At 41.8% G+C, this 17,914-nt stretch overlaps 1 protein-coding gene across 1 annotated transcript in view; it reads left to right on the plus strand.

Moving 5' to 3' along the window:
• The window catches only part of CFAP54 (cilia and flagella associated protein 54), a 291,046-nt gene that overhangs the window by 147,942 nt on the left and 125,190 nt on the right, over nt 1–17,914 (plus strand). The window contains exons 40-45 of the mRNA XM_043440645.1: nt 6,005–6,157; nt 8,998–9,192; nt 11,345–11,432; nt 11,726–11,935; nt 15,237–15,303; nt 17,460–17,642. Coding sequence (XP_043296580.1) covers nt 6,005–6,157; nt 8,998–9,192; nt 11,345–11,432; nt 11,726–11,935; nt 15,237–15,303; nt 17,460–17,642 — 896 coding nt within the window. The remainder of the gene's footprint in view (nt 1–6,004; nt 6,158–8,997; nt 9,193–11,344; nt 11,433–11,725; nt 11,936–15,236; nt 15,304–17,459; nt 17,643–17,914) is intronic.

Here is a 17,914-nt window from a genome sequence, read left to right on the forward strand (position 1 = left end):
GAGAGACGTAGTAAATCTAGTCTTTTCTCTCCTCCTCCTTCTTATTTTTACCTATTTCAAACTGTTGAGGCTATTAGTGCCTTTAAAATAGCTTCTGAATTATCCATAGAAGTTCTCAGAGAGGGACCCCTTGAGACAGAGATGGCAGAATAAGGCCTGCAAGCTAATGATATTTCCTTATTGTTTTGCATCATTTATCTCTTGTAGACAGCCACCAAAACACCAACAGAAGCCTAATTAGACAATAAGAGAAAAAAAGGGTATACTAGGGCTTGAAAGAAGGGAAAAAAAGTAAGGTAAAATATAATTTAGGAAAACAACAAAGAGGAATGATTTATAAGCATATATTTGCTAAAAAGTAGCAGTATGATTTTATTCAGAGCCCATATTTTAAAGATGGCAGACATCTCCCCTTTTCCCTCTTATAATCCCTAATCGCTGGCATGCCTTTGTGACTTTTATTCCAGAACGTAAGCTCTGGGAGAGCAGGAAGTGTGTCTGTTTTGTTCACTTGTACCTGCTCAGCGCCTGGCATGGCACCTGTGCTGGTGCTCAGTGGGCATTTTTAAAACATATGAGCGGCAGTCATCATATGAGCTCCATTTACTAACTGCTTCCTCCGTGACCAATACTGTGCTGGACATGTCACAGACAGGTTAAAACATAGTGTCCAGTAACTCCCGGAGGTAAATTTTACCATCCCAGTTTTAACAGATCTTGCAAATGAAGGCCTGAGAAAGTTACTGTCTGAAAATATTAGTATCTGAGGGCTTCCAGTTTCCTCCTTTTCCTTTGCTTTGATGAACTTCTTTCCCTCATCTCACTCCCTATGGAAGGAAAAATGCAAGCCAAGCTCTTGAATTCTGGCAGGAAGAGTGGAGAAACAGAGCAGAAACCTAAGATCTTCAGGGCGCTGTGCGTAAGGGTTGGGGCGGGAGGGGAGAGGGCATGTCTTGTCAGGACTCACGCAGGACTGTGCGCGCTTAGAGGAGTGGGGTGGTTGAGACAAGGTGGAGGGGCAGGAGAGCGAAGTTGGCAGGAGGAGAGTGTGACCTGTGCCTCATTATTTGATCCTCTTAAATGTGTGACAGGGAAGTGTGTCATGAGTGAACTTGCTGGGGGCACAGATGCACCTCTCAACGTGGCTGTGTTCCTGGTTTGACCAGAGCCTCCAGGGTTTCTAGACATCAAGGTGTAATGAAAGATGTGTCTCCATGGCTGTTGAATGTGACCCCATTTTGTTAATTTCACCAAGACTTCACTGGGCTTACAGGGACCCCAGACTTAATCTGTATTATTCTCAAAGTATCTCTGTGCTCACATTAGCAGGCCTTCAATTAGGATCATTGCCTGTTCCCCAAATCTGACACCCTTTGGGAAACTATTTGGGAAAGGCATCAGACTAAAACCCTGGTTCTCTCTCTTATGTCTTGTAAGAGCTTAAAACAAGTGTCATGTTTAAAACAAGTCATGTTTAACTCTTTGTGACCCCATGGACTATAGCCCACCAGGCTCCTCTGTCCATGGGATTTCCCAAGAAAGAATACTAGAGTTGGGTTGCCTTTTCATTCTCCAGTTAAGACAAGTGAATGTCCCTCAAATTCACTTTTCCTCCTTTGTAAAGTATGAGTGACATTTATCTCTACTAGTTGTAAGATACTGTGACAATAAATTGAGATCAAGGCCTATGGAAGTGATTATTAATAAAGTTTGTCCCAAGCATTTAGCTTTGAAAACTGTTGTTGTTCATTCATGTAATGAATATTTATTGAGCACATACCATGTAATAGGTACAGTTATAGGCCAGGGGTGAATTCAGTGGATAAAATGGGCAAAAATCTCTGCTCTCACAGAACTTGCATTTTAGTGGTCAGAGACAATCAATAAATAAGTAAAGCCCATAACAGATCAGAAGCTAACGGGTGCTGAGAAGAAAAGAAAACTTGTGACAATTTTGAGAGTGATCAAAGAAGGCCTCACTGAGGAGTTAACAGTTAAGTCATAAGCTTGAGAAGCTGAGGAATCAGACCTGGGGATATCTGAGGGCAGAACGTTCTAGGACAAAGTGAACCACTGGTGCCAAGACCCTTGGGTGGAAGCATGCCAATGTGGGAGGGAGTGAGGGGGAGAAAAGTAAGGTCACAGGGAACCTCTTCTTGGTGGGCCTTAGAGGTCACTCCAAGGACACTGGTGTATGCTCTAGGTGATGGGGGAGTCTTGGACAGGGGTGTGACATGAGATAACTTATATTTCAAAAGGGATAGCTTATCTTTTAAAAGGGGTCCTCTGGTTCTTTTGTTGAGAGTGGCAAGGGTAGAGATGGGGAGACTGGTTAGGGGGTGGTCGGAGTGATTCAGAAAGAGATGGTAGGTCTTAGAACACAGTGGAATGGAAGTGGTGAGTAGATCTGGGGAGAGATGGTGGCGCTCCAGACATTTTCTGAATGGGGAGCCTCCAGGTTTGTTGTGAATTTGCCTTGGGGCTTGAGATGAAATAAGTCAAGGATGATACCAGCTTGTGGTCTGAGCAACTGGAAAAATAGAACCACTCTTTAATAAGATGAGGAAAGACTATTAAAGGAGTAGGTTTAGGGAGGAAAGATTAGGAAATCAGTTGGGAACATGCTAAGTGTGAGATGTCCATTAAATGCCCAGCAGAGGAGACCAGTGGATAAATGAGCCTGGACTTCAAGAGAGATGGGGCCAGAGATAGAAATTTGGGAGCCACCAGCATGTAGACACTTAGACCCATGCGACTAGATGAGATCATCAAGGGTGTGAATGTGTTACTGAACTGGGTTCTTGGACTCTTTAATCAATAGGAATTGATAAGGGACAGGATGAAATTCAGGCAAGGCTTCACTGGGACTTATGCTACAGCACAAAGGAATGAGAAGTAATAGGTTCCCTTCCTCAGTCTCCTACTGACAGGGGAGCCAGTTTCTGAAATTGGGCGTGAGATCAGGTCAGCGTGCTGGCAGGGGAATCACCGAGGCTGTCTCCCCGTGCCCCGGCGGTTCTATGTGCAGTACCCGGCTTTTGCTCCAGGCCCCAGAGATGGCAGATGTGTTTTGGCCTTTGTGTATCTTATTGTTCATGATTTGCCCCAACTGTGCATGCACACAGTTGTTTTTAATCCCTTATAGTTTCTCTGTATTCTATTGCTGGAGGAGACGTTTGTCCAGATGCGAGTATTCCAGTAAAGGGTCCCAGGTTCCAGCCTGTCTCAAATGTTAGTTAAGAAGAAAAGAGAGGCAGTCTAAGGGTTGTGCCTTGGGACTTTCAAATATTAAGAGTTTGAGTTGACGAGGATGAATTAGCAAAGAGGGCTAAGAAGGAGGGGTCAGTAGGTTGGTAAAGGACCTGTAAGCCAAGTGAAGAAAGTATTACAAGGAGGAAGGAGTTAGCAACCGGGTCAAATGTTGTTGAAAATTTGTGAGATAAAGGCTAAAAATTGAACACTAGATTTATTTTAGTGAAGATCCTTGGGGTGAAATAATTGGGGAAAAGTCTGCTTTAAGCAGGTTTAAGAGAGAATGGGGAACAATGAAAATAGAACTTTTTGAGGACTTTTATTATAAAATGGAGCAGAGAGATAGGATGGTGGCTTGAAGGGAAAGAAGGGTCAAGAGAAAGCATTTAAAAATTTTTTTTAAGAAATTTAGATATAGTCTCTGTGCTATACTTTATAGTTTCAGAACTTATTTGTCTTTTAATTGACATTTGTACCTTTGGGTCACCGTCACCCGTTTTGCCCACCACCCTGCAACTCTGCCTTTGGCAACCACCAGTCTCTTCTCTGTTTGAGTTCGATTTTTTTAGATTCCAAATGTATGTGAGATCATTCACTGTTTGCCTTTGTCTGTCTGATCAGGGCTTATCTATGTTGTCACAAATGGTAGGGTTTCCTTCTTTTTTATGGCTCTGAGTAATATTCCACTGGGTAAATACCACATTCTCTCCATCCATTCATTTGTTGATGGACCCTTAAGTTGTTTCCATGTCCTGGCTATTGTAACTAATGCTGCAATGAACACAAAATTTTTGATGATTTTTAAAAATAGAAAAAAAAGCAAAACAAAACGTTGACTCAGCAGAGGGAAAAACTGGTGACTGGGAGGAGAGAGGAGAATTGCTGGAGTGATGACCTTGCAGTGCAGATGGCAGGGGGACTGGGGGCTGTGTGGGTCTTGGGGTAGGGGCTTGCAGGAAATCCATTTGGGGTCCTGCCATTTATTCCCATTGAAGTAGGAAGCAAGGTCATCAGCCCTGAAAGGTGGATAAGAGGCAATTTCCACTCCTTTTTTTTTCCTTCACCTAGTAGCCAATTAACCATTCTCCAATCACTTCTACCGTTGGGATTTCCCGTGTCCCTCCCTCGTTCCCACTGCTCCCACCTTAGTCAAGTTCAAATCATACTATGTCGGTGTTGTAACCTCACAACCTCTCAGCCATCACCCTCTTTCTATTGCAGCCTGCTGTGCATACAACTGCTGGCTCACGCTTCCTAAAATATGAATCTCTTTCTGCCGGGGTCTTACTCAAAACGCTTTCTTGGCTGCCCATTAAAGAGGATGAAGGCCACATATGCAGTGAGGGCTTTAGGCCTCTGGAAACCCTTCTTGGTTCAAAAGGACTGGCTGTGTCATCTCACTGTGCCTTGCATTGCCACTCTAATCCTGATTCCACCCTCTCCTGTGCAAGCTGGTTCTGTGACCCAAGGGACGCTGAGACTTCTCTATGCCTGATTCTCCTCATCTGTAAAAGGAGGATATAATGGGACATACCTCTTATGAGTGTTGCTAGAATTCAATGAGACTGTCACAGTGTTTATTTAGAATAGTTACTCAGCTATTCTTTTTGAGATTTTTTCGATGTGGACCATTTTTAAAGTCTTTTTTGAATTTGTTGCAATAATCCTTCTGTTTTAAGTTTTGGCTTTTTAGCATGTGGACTCTTAGTTCCCTGATCAAGGATTGAACCCCCAGCCCCTGCATTGGAAGGGGAAGTCTTAACCAGTGGACCTCCAGGGACGTCCCAGATTCAGCTCTGCTCATTCTATCTGAGACCCCTTCCCTTACTTCCTGATAATCTTCCCTGTTCTCTAAGACACAGCTGGCATGCCTTTTCCCCCCAAGAACTGTTTCTTGCTCATCCTTTCCTTCCTGCACTGATCTCTCTTCTTTCTCTCCATCCTTTTGGCCTGTCCCAGACACTCATAAAGGGTGGATTTCTTGAGGGCAAAGGTCATGCCTCTTAAGCTGTTACAGCCCTGTTCCCTGGCAAGTTGCTGGACTCTCACGACTTCAGATTTGACAGGGGTTATTTGACCTGTTCAATTCGTTGAAGGGGTAAATTTGTTTGTCGTTCAGTCTGAAGCCTGTGTGTCCTCTCTCCCATGTCCTTGCTTCATGGCGTATGCAGCTGGTCTGCAGCCTAATTCATGGGTCTGTCCAGAGACCTCACGGCAGCTCTGCCAACATCTGCCCTTCTGGCCACTTTTCAGGATGGCTTTTCAGTTCCATACCCATTTATGGCTTCATCTTCTTTTCCTCTGCTTTCTCCAGTGTGAGAAAGCTGTCTTTTCCTTCTCTTAAGAGAGCAGTTGCCCATCTCCAAGCTTCTTTGTTTCCTCCTTTCGTCTCTTTCCCAAGGCACCTTGGCTTTGAAGAGGGTGCTGAAAAGGAGCAGATTATTTCATCTTTTATGATCAGCAAAGGAAAAAGTAGGAGGCTTCATAAGGAAAATTGGCAAGATCTAAAGTTATTTGCATTTCATACGAATCAAAAGTTTTCTGTTTTTTTTCTTTTTTTAAAAAGAACTGTCAAATAAAACAAGAAAAAAAAATTGATCTGAACATTGAAACACCTGCTGCAGACCTGGGGGCTTTGAATTTAGCAGCTTTAGTTTGGGCTCAAGAAATTCTCTGAATTAGAAAGGCTTTTGCTTCTCCTTGGCTTGCTGCAACATTTCATTTCTAACGTCACTCTTCCCTTTCCTTTCAGAATACAGCAGAGCCAAAGAGCTCCTCTGCGTGCCTGTGGACGTGACAGACACTCTGAGATGTTTTAGAGAGACCTTGGAAAAATCCAAATATCACAACAGATCAATCCGGCACAGCAGAAAGTTGCTTTCGTTATTTCTCGCACAGACACAAGGTGAAATACAGTCGTTAGTCTCTCCTATGCACCTGCGGGAATGGGTTCTGGGACCCCCTGTGGATACCAAACCCCGTGGAGGCGCATGTCCCTTACAGTCAGCTCCCCCCTGCCTGGTATCCACGGCTCTGCATCTCCAGAAACAGAGGGCTGACTGTGCTTGCTCTGTGTTCCTATCTCTTTATTTCCACAGGGTACCACCCTGTGGGTCTACCTTGTTCTGCAGTAGGTTCCTCCTTCCCCCACTTGCATGCCCGCTTTCAGCTGCCTTTCGCTTTTTCCTTCTTGTCCAGTGGATCACATTTCTGTTTCCCACACTTGATTCCAACCAAAGCACTGCCTCACTCATCTGCTTGTATGCCTTCTGAGTTTACTCCCTTGAGTGGAGTAAATAGGAAAGCAGTGTTAATGTTTGATTCCATACCTCTGTGTCCTTACTGTTTGCTTTGCAAGTGTGGTGCTATAGTCTTCTTTTATTTTCATGGTAGATGAATTGATTCGTACAGAATTAACTACAGTCTTTTACCAAAGCACTACTTTATCAATGTCAAACAAATAGATGCATTTTAATATACACACCAGTAAAATTCCTTATTAATACCATAGATTTTTATCTTAGCTTTAAAAAAAAAGATATTCATTATGTTTGGTTACTTTACACTTGTATTCTCCCTTCTCAAAGTCTGTTGATTTGTAAGCTCAGTCAAAGCAGGGCTTCAAGTGGTTAACCTCAGAGAGAAAAAGGATACTCAAATGTAGGTTAAGAAATCCCAAATTACCTACATTTAGGTAATCTAAAATCCTAATTTATGTTTATAACCCTTACTGTTCAAATTTATCAGAATAATAAAATTACATTTATTTTAATAAACTTAAAATAATAGTATTTTAAAGTTATTAATAATAGATTTAAATTTAGCATCTAAGATGCTAATATTCTCTGAACTGATTTTTTTTTTTATTAGTTGAAGGCTAATTACTTTACAATATTGTAGTGGTTTTTGTCATACACTGACATGAATCAGCCATGGATTTACATGTGTTCCCCATCCCAATCCCCACTCCCGCCTCCCTCTCCATCCCATCCCTCTGGGTCTTCCCAGTGCACCAGCCCTGAGCACTTGTCTCATGCATCCAACCTGGGCTGGTGATCTGTTTCACCCTTGATAATATACATGTTTCAATGCTCTTCTCTCAGAACATCCCACCCTTGCCTTCTCCCACAGAGTCCAAAAGTCTGTTCTGTACATCTGTGTCTCTTTTTCTGTTTTGCATATAGGGTTATCATTACCATCTTTTTAAATTCCATATATATGCGTTAGTATACTGTATTGGTCTTTATCTTTCTGGCTTACTTCACTCTGTATAATGGGCTCCAGTTTCATCCATCTCGTTAGAACTGATTCAAATGAATTCTTTTTAATGGCTGAGTAATATTCCATGGTGTATATGTACCATAGCTTCCTTATCCATTCGTCTGCTGATGGGCATCTAGGTTGCTTCCATGTCCTGGCAATTATAAATAGTGCTGCGATGAACATTGGGGTGCACATGTCTCTTTCAGATCTGGTTTCCTCGGTGTGTATGCCCAGGAGTGGGATTGCTGGGTCATATGGCAGTTCTATTTCCAGTTTTTTAAGGAATCTCGACACTTGAGCTGATATTTTAGAAATTAAATCAATTATTTTTTTTTACAACTACTGACAGAAGTTTACCTATGTATATAATATATGTATATATGTATGTATATATGTATGTATATATGTATATATATAAAGTATGTATGTATGCATGTATGAATGCCTATATGTGTCGTTGTCGCTCCCCTTCTCCCCCTAAAAAGCACTTGTTATGATATGTACCCACAGATTTTGGTTGTATTGTCCACAGACACACTTTACATTAAATTAGCCCTCCATATCATGTTTTTGAGCTTCCCTTGGCTCAAATGGTAAAGAATCCGCCTGTAATGCGGGAGACCTCGGTTCGATCCCTGGGTTTGAAAGGTCCCGTGGAGGAGGGCATGGCAACCCACTCCAGTATTCTCGCCTGGAGAATGTCTATGGACAGGGAAGCCTGGTGGGCTATAGTCCATGGGGTCTCAAAAAGTGGGACACAGCTGAGCGACTGAGCACAGCATGTCGTGTTTAGGCTCCTTTGGTTATGGTGCATGCTAACAGTGGGGAAGGGCGTAGATACAGTTCCTAAGGATGGTTTACACCACTTCATTCTGAATCTCACCTAGTAGTAATACTAAGATACCCTCAGAAGTTTATCTCCAGTCCTTGGCTGTAGACCTAAATCCATTTTAGCTTCTCTCTCCCTCAGGTTTTTAACTCCTTCCCCTAGAATATTTTCCCCTTTCTTTTCCCTGTGTGTTCTCTGACCTTACACAGACACAGATTCTTTCCTATTTCTTCCCCTCAGGTCAGAACTACCTGTACGTTGCGCCTATCCCAGAGGTCTCTGCCCCAGAGGCAAACTAACATCTTACTGTTGGAAACTCTTTTAAAAAAGTAAACTCAAACTGCGCAACTTCTCCCCCTCCGCCCCCCACCCCAATCCCCAGGAGGAGCAAAGCATTATCTCAAACTTTGCTTTCCACCAAACTGCCCTCCATCCTATTCCTTCTGAGGTAACGTGAGTGTAAAGCACGTTGACGCAACAGACCCTTCAGAAGGCTCTTCAGAAGGCAACAGAGCCCCTCGAACTATAAATGAGGCTCAACTCTGTGTAAGCCCTTCCTTCTCCCTTTCTATTTCTCCTAGTTTTTCCCTCCTCATAAACTTCCCTTCTTTCTCCATTTGTAAGCTTCTTTTTAAATTTTCCTGTGAATTTAGGAGACAAAGGAGGAGTGAACAATTTGAAATTTTCTCCTGGGAAGGTGGAGTTCTCCCTGGGGACGGAAGAGATGCACATGCCGACGCCCCCCGACCTTTCTCAGGAGCACTTCCGAGTCTTCAGCTCAGTGGAGAAGAGCGGGCTTCCCTCCTCACAGCTCGGACTCGTGATTTCTTCTTATTATGAAACTATCAGTAAGGTTTATTCATTATATGTTCACTTTCAATATGATCTGCCACATTAATGTTGAGATTGCATTTGGTCTTGAAATGATACCTTTTTTAATATATTTTTTATTGACATATAGTTGATTTACAATATTGTGTTAGTTTCATCTGTATAGCAAAGTGATTTGGTTATATATATATGTGTATATATTTTCAGATTATTCTACATTGTAGGTTATTACAAGATATTGAATATAGTTCCCTGTGCTGTACAGTAACTGAAATGTCATCTGTAGAAGTGTGATGAAAGAGCTTGAACATAGAGTCTATTCATCACACCCTTGTCGGCAGTAACAGAGCAGTGAGGAGACAGGCCGCTGCCAACCCCCTCCCATGGTCGTCTCCAGCCTAGCTGTTGCCATTGCGAGATTCTAGGTGCCCTCCCACTTACCCCGTTTTAACTGAATCTGTGACCTGTTTGTTGAGATGTGGCCACTGTTACGTGCTTTTGCTTTGCCCCGGCTGGTTCCATTTTCCTGGTCTTTCCACTTGATTTGGCTTTTCTACAAATTCAGCAGTATAAATTCAACATGTTGTAGACCCAATGTTCCCCTTTTTTATAACAGAAAATATTCCCCCTTTAGTGCCTGAAATAAACTTTGTATTAATATACTCTGCCTATACACATTATAAAAAAAATGAAAATAAATATAAATAAATATATATATAAAAAATAAATATGAAGTTCTAAATATCAATTGAAGGGTAAATGAAATGAAATCACTTTTTAATAAAAGAATCTATTTGTTAATATGTAAGAGGTTAGATGGGCTTCCCAGGTGGCCCAGTGATAAAGAACCTGCCTGCCAATGCAGGAGATGTGGGTTCAGTCCCTGGGTTGGGAAGATCCCCTGGAGAAGGACATGGCAACCCACTGCAGTCTCCTTGCCTGGAGAATTACACAGACAGAGAAGGCTGGTGGGCTGCAGTCCATGGAGCTGCAGAGTCAGACACGACTGAGCGACTGAAAGACAACAGTCGCAGCAAGAGCTTAGGCGCCAGAGGCACAGAGAAGCGGTCAGATGCTCAGACATGGTGCGCACGGCATACAGGGTGCATGGGAAGATGGCAGCTGCAGACGCAGACTGATACAAGCGTGTTATACCGGTGACCCAGGTACTGTTAGCGCTGTTAATTTTGGTGCCATGATGTTCTAAAGTGGCAAATGTAGGGCCTTCTGAACAAAAACAAAATATTACGGGGATTGCATTTCTAGAAAAGTGCACAGTTTGAAAACATGCAAAAATACCCTTTCTATGTATAAAATGAAGTTAGATGTTAGACTCAGATAATTGTCTACAGGTTTCTCATCTTTTTCCTCCCTGTGGGGGAAGGTTCTGTGCATTGCAGGCCCCCCAGTGCCAGGTCCTCACTGAGGAAACACTAGCAGTTGCCCCATTGTGACAAATAACAACCCCCTTCCTCAGATTTCTAAAACACCCACTAGCCAACGGTGCTGCCCTCAGTAGGAACCAGTGCCATGTTAGATGGGTGTTTTTTTGGCTGCACACCGTGGAATGCATGCATTCCTCAGAAAGCAACAACAAATTCAGGTGACAGTAAAGCTGTGCTTTTCTGCGTTTGGGGGAGGGAAGACTCTGATATGCTGCCCTCTTGTCACATCTCTGACCCAAACCAAACCATTCAGGCCTTCCTGTCTGCTGTAGGGCAGTGTTCGCATTTTCCCCTTGGCATTCAGATGCCTCAGTAACCTCACCACTACTGCTCCTCAGCCTCCCCCAAAACCACATTCTGGCCACACGTGACATTTCTGTGTTTTATACCCAGTCCCGTCTCCCTGCTGTGCTTTTCCTGGACTCTTTCTCCTTCACCACCTTGACCTGCCTCACTCTTACTCTATCTGCTTTATTCACGTTTCCTACCTGTTAGATCCAATCTTGTTTCCTCCCTCTTAGATCCACTTTCCTACTCCCTAACATTCAAACAGAACATCGTTTGTTCTCTATGGCTATATCATGTGACATTTAGAGGGTCTATTAATGTCAAGTTTGCTTATCTACACAGTCAAGGTATAAAGCAATTTAAAATATTCTTGCATATATAAAGGAAATATTTTACAGGGACTGACATTTGTTCTTTCACTTGATTAAAAATACAGATGTTCTTCAAACCAGCAATCAAAGAAGTCTTAATGTGCAGGCATTGCATGAACTTGGAAATCTTCTCATCTTCGCACAAAAGAAAAGGTAGCTTATTTACTGACTAGTAAAACAAGGAGAACTCTGTTCACTTGAAAAATGTTTAACTATTGTGAGAAAATGCACCATCTTTCGTAAATTTTAGTTCTTGGATAATATTCCATTGCTGTGTTTTAGTCATCAAATGCTACTGGAGAGAAATGGTTATGAGCAATAAATGGCACAGATCCATTCTCTAACATTTTGATGAAAATGTTTATTCAATGCATTTTCCTTCCTTTTTGAAACATAAATTTAACAACACAGATCTCATGCTGCCCGATGCCCCGTTTCTGTTTCAGGGCTGCTTTTAAGTGTTGGAGTCAGGCTCTGGATAATATTTTCAGAAAAGAAGATGTGCTCCATACATGGAAGGAGCTTGGCAGCTCGCTCACCAATGCCACTGATGGCCAGTCACCTCCAGGTTCCAAAGACTACAGTGAGGAGCTCCTGTCCAAAGGCGGCATCTGGGGGTGTTTGCAGGGAGCGGTGATATCAGCAAAGATAGCACAGTGCGTGTGACGCTGGAGCCGTCTGTGTGGGACCTGGGGCCTTCCTTGGTGGGCCACCCCCCGGGCCACGTGGGGTGCCTCCCACACACGGGGTTCGGGGCAGCTGCTTTCATGTCCTGTGGCCTCTTACACGCTTCACTTGTTTGGGGCAGCTCCGTTCATGCCCTGTGGCCTCTTACACGCTTCACTTGTTGGCGCTGTTGCATGTTCAAGGCCGTCCCCTCCCCCTGTAGCCTGGCCACCTCTGGGATGCGAGCACAGCATGGGCACAGGTCTTTGCTTTGTTCACACTGTCTCCCACTGCCCAGCACGGAGACGGCATTCAGTAACTGTTTGCAGAATGAATGACCGAGTGGATGAACAGTTGGTAGGTGAGCAAGAATAACAGCGTGGAGGCAGGCCAACTGAGGCTTAATTTAAGAGCCTTCTAATAACTCTGGGCGTCCCCCAGCAAGTTACTCATCCTCTCTGAGCCCACTATTCTCATCTGTAAACCATGGTGACAGAAATTACATGACATACCGTATTCATTTGCTAGTACAGACTCGTGATGGAATACCATTGTGTGAGAGACTTACCGTCTCACAGTCTCGGAGTCTTGACATCTGAGATTGAGCTGTTGCCAGGGTGGCTTCTTCCGAGGCCTCTCCCCTGCTCGTAGGTAACTCTTCTCAGCCTCTTCTCACAGGGTCTTCCTTTCTGGGTGTGTCTGTGTCCTAAGCTTCTCCTCCTGTAAGGACACCTCTCATATGGGATGACGGCCTACCCTAATGACTTCGTTTTAACCTGATCACTTCTTTAAAGACCCCATTTCTTAGTCACATTCTGAGGTTACTAGGGGTTAGGATTTCAACTTAGGAAATTTGGGTGTGCAGAGGGGCTTATGTGTCAGTGGCTCAGTCGTGTCTGACTCCTTGTGATGCCATGGACTGTAGCCCGCCAGGCTTCTCTGTCCGTGGGATTCCCAGGCAAGAATACTGGAGTGGGTTCCTACTTCCTTCTCCAGGGGATCTTCCTGCTCTGGGGATTGAACATGGGTCTCCTGCGTTGGCAGGCAGATTCTTTACCACTGAGCCACCAGGGAAGACCCAGTGGGGCATATAATCAAGCCCATAACACAGACGGTATTAGTTTCCTCTTGATGGTGCAGCAAATTCCACAAAGTTCAGTGGCCTGAAACAATACTGATTTATTGTCTTACGGTTATGGAGGGCAGAGGTCCTAAAATCCAAGAGTTGGCAGGGCTGAGCTTCCTCCAGAGGTTCTGGGGGTGAATCTGTTGTTGCCTGTCTCATCTTCCCGAGGCCTCCTGCATTCTTCATCTTCTGTCTTCAGGACCCACAGACTTTCATCTTCCTTTCTGTCAGTATGCTTCTATCCTCGCATCTTCTCTGACTCTGACTCTCCTATCTTTCTCTTAAAGGACCATGGTGATTACACTGAACCCACATGGATAATTTAGTAGAACTTTCCCTCCCATCTCAGGGCCCTTAATTTAATAACATCTGCAGGTTTTTGTTTTTTTTTTCCACTGCATCATATAACTGGAAGGAGCTTAGTTTCCCGACCAGATCATAGATTGAACCCTGGCTCTCAGCAATGAAAGTGTAGAGTCCTAACTGTGGGACACCAGGGAATTCCCTTCTTTTTTTTTTTGCCACATGAGCAACTTACGCATGGGTTTAGGGAATTAGGATGCTGGTATCGTTGGGCAGCCATTTTTCAGCCTGCCACACGTGGCATATGTCGAAGTCTTATCACAGTGCCTTATGTCTACTTAGGACTCACAGATATCTTAAATATTGGATTAATGTGAAGAACATAAAAAGTATGAAGAGAGTAGAGGTACAGCTTTCCGTTATCTCTGTCGTTACAGTATAAGGCATGATAGGCAAAATATCTGCACAGTATTGTGAGCTGTAGAGAAAATTTTTAAAAACAGTAACTTGTCTTAGTTCACGATCACATTGTTTTCAGAGAATTAGCATTTGGGCAAGGGAAGTATGGAATTACCATTTTAAAAGTATAAAACGTTCAAAGATTTTTTTTTAAAACTCTGTCATTTGATTTTTCTTTTGCTCTCCTGAGAAGGAACTCTTCCTTTCACACACACACACACACACACACACACACACACACAGTCCCCTTACAAGTCTGAGTTTATAACTTAGTAGCACTTGGCAGCAGAGAACAGAAAAGCTGAGAAAGGTTCCCAGCTTGAAAAGAACAGCTTACAGCATTCCTGCCTGAGGACACCTTAGCCAGAGGTCTCTGGGCCTCTGAAGTTGTTACTTAGTGAACAGAAAGTCATTTCCTGGGTTACCCAGCTGAAAGTCTGACTTCACAGGCTCTGTGGTACTCCAGGGGTTTTGGCTATTCTTGGAGACTCCCTGAGGAGAAGAAACTTTTCTCTCCCACCGCTCAGCAGGGAAAGCACCTCACAAAGAAGCTGAACTCAGACTGGTGGTATTAATACAGTGAAGTCCACTGGTGTTAAAATAAGACTTAGGAGAAGGTAATGTGGTTTATAGTCACAAATGCGAGTTTCAAGACCCGTATAAAGAAAACTCAGACTCTACTAAGGGACATAAAATGAGACAGTAATAAGCACAGAGTTACCTCAATCTTTGGTGGAAAGATTTAATATCATAAATGGATCCATAATTTGCTGGTGAGGAAATACAGTGTTTCAGTCTATGAGAAGAAATTAATTAATTGTGCTCATCAAAAAACTTTAAAATTGTGCACCTCCTTTCCCCCAAAATTCCACTTCTAGGGATTTATCCACTGGAAGTAATAGGACAAGTGCTCAAAAATGTAGGTACAACAATGTGTGTTTCAACAATGGAAAAAAACCAAATGGAGATGAATATTTTAATACTCTGGTACATGTGTCTGATAAAAATATTAAAGTTCTGTAAAATAATTATATAACTGATTATGTTCAATAATAGAAAATCTGTTTATAAAAATATATATTGCATAATTTCAGTCTTAATGTGAATGTGCATCTGTATAATTATATATAAAAGGAAATCTAGAAGGAAATTGACTGAAATGTTACTGGTAATCATGTTTAGGTGGTAGCATTATTGTGAATTTTCATTTTATTTTTTTCTGTCTTTCAGTGTTTTAAATCTTACATGAGGATATAGCACTTTTAGAATTAAAAATTAAAATTTTAACTTTTAATTAAATTAAAGGCTACTTTAATTTTGAGTTAAGATCTATGAATATTAGAGTTGTATTTATGTAAAAATATTCTTGGAGCATTATCTCTGAATCAGTTTCTTTTTCTTAGATTTATTCAGACATTGGACGTTGAAAAGAGAACCAACTGTTGCCTTTTATCAGCATTACTCTTTCAGGTAACACTTCATATGTGTTGTTCTGTAGTAGCACAGCCATTTAATTAGTAAAAATTTTTTAAAATGCAGTGGTTTATTACATTCGTAAAACTGACATTAGGAAAATAACATGAACCTTGATTAAATATCCTACGCCCATCTTTCCTTTGATGACTGAACCCCTGTGGCATTTTTACCTTTAGTATCCAGCAGAGTCAGTTTTCTCGTGTTCTCATCCATTCTATAGATGGAGAAGTTTTGCAGATAAGGAAACTGAGTCTTCTGTCCTTCTTTCATGGAGCAGTGAAGCCAGTCTGATTGAGTCTAAAGGGTTGCCCTGCCTCATCTTGAAATAAACTTTTGCTTAATTGCATGATGTAAAATATGCCATATAATGCAAGTCAAAAATAAGTTGAAGACTACAGAAGTAGAGTGTCTGCAGTTCTTAGTTTGATTTTACTGAAGAAGAAAGGAGCTTTTATCCAAAATGTAAGACATTCTGAGATTCAGGAATGTAGCCAGGGGCTTCTGCAATCTCCTAGAGGTCCTGTTTACTTTGAAGGATGGAATACCCTTGTTCTGTGTATCAGAGAGTCTGATAGCTTATGAAATCTGGGTATATAAGATCTTTGAGACAGGTTTCTTGGAGTATATGGCCAGAATTTTTAGTTTTCTTATGTTTCATACACCCCTTGCCAGTGCTTCAAAGGGACGAGGTGGAAGAGGCAAGGATGCAGAGGGAATGATAATCCGAATCAGATTTCTTCTGTTGCATCCTTTACTTTCTCCTGATATTCCTCATTCTTGAAGATAATGCTATTTATATTTTAGAAAATAAGTAATTTTTTTGCTTAAATGTGGACAGCATTTCTTAGTAATTTGACACCTAAAATAAAAATTAGCTCTGGGATTTATTTTAAAAACCTGTTCATTCTTTTCATGATTTTAAAGCAAATTTGTGAAACTAAAAATTAAAAAATTGCATAATATTTTAGACTAGGTATAAGTTTAATGAGCAGTCTGATTAAAGTTATTCCTGATATATGCATTAAAATAATTTGATGATGCATTTGTCATCAAGAAATGTCATTGTTTAAGATAACATAAGAAGCACTCCTAAATGTACAATTTGGTTTTGTGTATTCATCTTGTTTCTGAATGTCTGGCACAATGTTGGTCATATAAATTGTATTTAGAAAGACTGGTCAGATTAAACCAATTACCTTTTCACTTAATTCAGTTAAAAATTTAGAATCACCTCTGCTTGATTTAGATTTCTGAAGTATGTTTTCCCTTCCTCTACTTGTAGGTTGGTAGAGTGGAGAAAACATAGATTTTTGAGTCAAATAGACACGTCTTTGAATATTCTTTTTGCCAGCATCAACTGGGTGACCTCAGAGAAGTTAATTGTTTCAGCCTCAATTATATCACTTGTGAGATAATAAGTCTTCCTCCTAGGGGTGGGTTAAGTGAGGATGAAATGAGATAGTATTTATGAGGAATAAACTAAGAGTGCCTAACACAAAGTCAACTCTCAACAAATGATAAAATAATGATAATTTCTTCTTAAGATAATAAGTATCCAACTACCATGGAGTTAAAAAGGCCCATTGTCAGTGATAAAGCATTTGAAACATATAGTGATGAGAATATAAATAAGTAACTTTCATTGATGCTTTCAAACTGTGGTGTTAGAGAACACTTTTGAGAGTCCCTTGGATAGCAAGGGGATCAAACCAGTCCATCCTAAAGGAAATCAACCCTGAATATTCACTGGAAGGACTTAAGCTCCAGTATTCTGGCCACCTGTTGTGAAGAACTGACTCATTGGAAAAGGCCCTGATGCTGGGAAAAATTGAGGGCAGGAGGAGAAGAGGGTGACAGGATGAGATGGTTGAATGGCATCACTGACAATGGACCTGAGTTTGACCGAACTCCAGGAGATGGTGAAGGACAGGGAAGCCTGGTGTGCTGCAGTCCTTGGGGTCACAAAGTGGTGGACACTGCCTAGCAACTGATCAACAACAAACAACCCTTTATTATAGGGTACAGTGTGCTAGGCAGCACAGAGCACTTTGGGAAGGAATGCACTTATTCCCTATATCCTTTAAATGCTTATCTCTCTTGTTGTTCCAAATACAAGTTCCAGCTGGTCATTTCACCTTTTTCGAACTCAGGGTCTGCTTAGAACCACACTGCCACATCCTAAAGCTGAACGTTGCTACGCTCAATATGAAATCACTCAGCTTCTCCCAGGCATCGAGCTCTTCTCAGACAGATACCGGGCTGACATCTGCTCCGTCATTGCAAGTCTGTATTACGTCATCCGTGAGCTGCACTTTGCTAAGCAAAATCTAGTAGTAAGTGATTTGCAAAATAACAAATCTTAATTCACTTAATTCACCCCACTTATATTGTAATTCACCCCACTTATATTGTACTTTTTACTTGGCAGGGTTAAATTTTACTATTGCTCTTGTGATCAATTCTTGTTTAACTTTTAAACTCTATTTTCAGGATTCTGTCAGACATCTATACTTCAAAATAAAATAATTAATGTTCTTTCTTTACCATCACTATTTGCATGCCATTTTGGATACAATAGCCAGGTCTATTTGATTTGGTTCTCTCT

This window comes from Cervus canadensis, chromosome 21, assembly GCF_019320065.1.
Source record: "Cervus canadensis isolate Bull #8, Minnesota chromosome 21, ASM1932006v1, whole genome shotgun sequence".
Classification (NCBI taxonomy): Eukaryota; Metazoa; Chordata; class Mammalia; order Artiodactyla; family Cervidae; genus Cervus; species Cervus canadensis.